A 3,579-nucleotide genomic window follows, 5' to 3' on the forward strand; every position below is an offset into this window, starting at 1 on the left:
TCTGCCTTAATGTTCTGCAGATCCTTCTTGAAGAAAGGTGGGAGTTCTGGGAAAATATTAAAAAGTTAGAATGGATAAAATAAAAACTTATTAATCAAACCTCATATATGCCATCTTTTTTTGTGGACTATGCTCAGAACTTCTGGACTAAAACTCCACATCTTGCCCTGATATAAGAAATTAAAATATACTGTCTCAGTGCAATTTACATAGATGTTTGCATCTAAAAAGTTAACTTTTTTTTATTGTTTGCTATAGCTTTCATTACTTGCTTTTTATATGTGAGCTTTCTGTCTTGTACCTTGTATAAATAAGTTTTAAACTTATATATTTTTTTAAAGTTACAATGTCTGAAAATGATATATTTTGTTGTCTCAGGCATTAGAAGGTAACATTAAACATATGAAGTGCTTTAGCAGCTTCTTTACTTCTTTTACAGCTTAGCACTGATTATAAGAGCTCATATAAAGCAGTATTTTCCTCATTTTTAAAATACCTTCAACACCTAATGCAATAATGGAACACATGATTTTATATTAGCCTTATCTTGATGATAGGTAGATATGCACCAAGCTGACCTCTAAAGGAACAAACCTTTTACTATTAAGTCAGCCACTGTCTGTATATCTCCTGCCTGACATGTGTAGCTGCCGCTGTCCTCCAGTCTTAGATCATTGATGTGGAGCTGGAGCAGGCAGCCGTCTTGTTTTATTTTGTACTTCCTGCTCTCTCTAAGAGGAAGTCCATTCTTCTTCCACTGCACAGACACTCCTGGTTTAGATAATTCACACTGCAGTAAGGCTGCCCCTCCTTCCTCAGTCTCCAAACTTCTCAATTCTTTCTTGAAAAATGGAGGCGTCTCTGAGGATACAGTTAAACATCACATACAGCAGATGTAGTCATTATCTGTATGAATATGTAGAAATGATAGATTTTTTTTTGACATTTACAGTTTAACACACCTTTTACAGAGACGGCCCCAGTCGTCTCCACGCTGCCTGCTGCACATGAGTAGGTGCCACTGTCCTCAGGTTTCAGATCTTTAATATGAAGCTGAACAACGGAGCCTTCTTGTCTGAATTCATATTTCTTGCTGGCCCTCATTGGTAATTTGTTTTTCTTCCAAATCACAGGAATACCAGATTTGGAAAGTTCACAGTACAGAGAGACGGTGCCTCCTTCCTCTCCATCCATGTTTTGTAATTGTTTCATGAAGAAAACTGGACATTCTGTAAAAGGTTCAAAAAAGTTAAAAACATGCTGATTTGTCTGCAAATATGAAATTAACTTAAGGACATATTGCCACAGCTGGCAAATATATAATTTTTTATCCTTCCCAGCAGTGGCGGGCTTTGCTATTTTGGGGACCCAGGCGAAGTTCAGACAGCGGGCCCTTCTCCAAATCAGTCTTCACCCCCCAGTCAGCCCTGAGCGTCACAGATCATGTTGATCTACCACAGTGTCCATGCTGCAGTACTGTTAACCAGAGAGCAGCCCGGCTGCTTTTCCTATTCCCTCAAACAAATTCCCAATTGCACCCAATAATAAATATTGTTGAAAGCTGTTATTCAATGGGCATGCACCCCAGGTCTTAATACATCATGGGTGATGTGTCTAAATTGGAAACACTGCTTCTCTGTGTAGGAGGTGGAGCTTTTAGCTTCTTAAAAGAGGGGATGAAGACGGTGAAATATCCCTCTATCTCCCCTCTTTAAAGAAGATATACACAATATACTTGTTATAAAAAACATTGATAAAAAAATACATTTTCATATATTATTTCAGCAATAAATACTTTGGTGTAAATTTATGTTAATGAAAACAAGTAAGTTTAAAAAAAAACGTAATTTTTTTTCTTTACTATTTTTAAAAGTAGCTAAAGATGAAAATAAATTTCACTGATAATCAGGAGGCTTCTGGTTTATTTAGAAAAATATTAATCTGAATTTTTGATCATTCTAATGAGAGAAAGTTTTTAAACTCAGACAATCTCAAATACTCACATAGAATCTTTGTCAAACAGCAATGTCCTAAAAACACATTTAATTATTTTATTGAGGATGAGAGATTTGATTAACACTGATTACAGCATCTGTAGTATCTATAAAATACTTTCTGTATAGATAGAAGGCGTAACCTTTTGGGGCTTAAATTCAATGTAGAGATTCATCCTGGACATTTTTTGGATAGTCTATTTTTTTTATCATTAATAATATTATAGTTATTTAGAACTATAAACATAAAAAAGTGTTTATGTTTTCATTTGATTGAAACTGTATATTGGCTTAATTCATTTAATTTATCATTTTATATATTGCACATATTGTACAGAAAAGTAAAAAAGTAAACAAATGAGGGAACTGATTAATGATTAATTGCTATTAGGCTAGTCATTTCTTTGTGCACCGTAAGCAATATTGAGAATCAATACAGAAGATGACACCAGCAACTACCGGTATGTTAAATTTCCCCATTTTATTGAGCAACACTTATTTTGTCAGCATGTAGTCCTGTAGCCACTGATTGCAGCCATTTGATGATCTTAAGGACCTTTAGGGTATTTCTACACATTAAGAGTAAAAAGTTAAAATTTTGACTAAACTAAGGGTCAGATGTTTTTTTTTATTTTGATGCAAATCCAGCTAGAAGCAACCAGAAAGGATTTCTATGTTTTACCGTCACAACCAGAGCTGTTATTGCAGCTCATGCAGGTAATGTTCATCTACTCTCTGCCCCTCATGATGCCTAATAAAGGGAACCTTCACCTCACATTATAATAGGTTAAGTAATTAGATAAGATACTTAGCTGTAAATTACTTTTTTTTTCCTGGGCTGAGTGAGTTTAATTTTTAACTTTCTTTTGGTTTAACTATTTTCTTTCTGTTCCTTGGCGCAAACAGGCGCCGGGCTTCAAGTCTATGGATGGCATCGCGGCTGTTCAGAGATCAGCCACATTCCCCTGTCATTTGGTTGTTGTTTTCATTTTTTTCACCCCTATTTCTCATCTAATACACGAGGCAGGTCAACATCCATGGACTGAACAGCAGTTTTGGCAATTAAAGGATAGACAGACTGAATGTTAGGACCACGTGTGCTCATATTGGAGTTGTGAAATCGCTGTGCCTCGTGTTCACAAAATACCGTTTATGTCTGTCTTGTTTATCTTACCAATTATTGTCCAGCTAGGGTGGAGCAGGTAGCATTTTATGAAATATGATCAAATGAATCTAATTAGCTTTTCATGAAAAAACATATCTAAATTTGATGTAATATTGGGGCCCAACGTATCTTTCTAAACAGACATGTGGGTCTTCTTTCATCGGATCTGGGGCTATTCAGAAAACATGTTTATGCCAATATTGTTATTTTATGGTTACAGTTTATTTTATTTCCTTATTTTCAACTCTGCATTCATAACTCTGCTTCATCCTCCTTTCTGATATCTCCTGCTGCTCCACACTGCATCTCTGGATGTTTTATGAGATTGGAAGAATCACTCTATTCTTTCATATGGAAAGAGAAGAGCGGAAGTTGATGGTTTTTGGGTCACGATTTTTTGTCATTGTTTTGATGCTAAAT

General features: G+C 35.4%; 1 protein-coding gene across 1 annotated transcript in view; it reads right to left on the minus strand.

Annotated features, from left to right (window-relative positions):
* LOC107100726 (obscurin-like) overlaps positions 1-3,579 on the minus strand; it is a 59,596-nt gene that overhangs the window by 27,835 nt on the left and 28,182 nt on the right. Inside the window, exons 34-36 of the mRNA XM_015399342.1 lie at positions 1,628-1,709; positions 963-1,269; positions 595-861 (exon numbers count right to left, since the gene is read on the minus strand). Of these exons, the coding sequence (XP_015254828.1) occupies positions 595-861; positions 963-1,269; positions 1,628-1,709 (656 nt within the window). The remainder of the gene's footprint in view (positions 1-594; positions 862-962; positions 1,270-1,627; positions 1,710-3,579) is intronic.

The sequence above is a fragment of the Cyprinodon variegatus genome, unplaced genomic scaffold (assembly GCF_000732505.1).
Source record: "Cyprinodon variegatus isolate N-32 unplaced genomic scaffold, C_variegatus-1.0 Scaffold30, whole genome shotgun sequence".
In the NCBI taxonomy this organism is placed as follows: domain Eukaryota; kingdom Metazoa; phylum Chordata; class Actinopteri; order Cyprinodontiformes; family Cyprinodontidae; genus Cyprinodon; species Cyprinodon variegatus.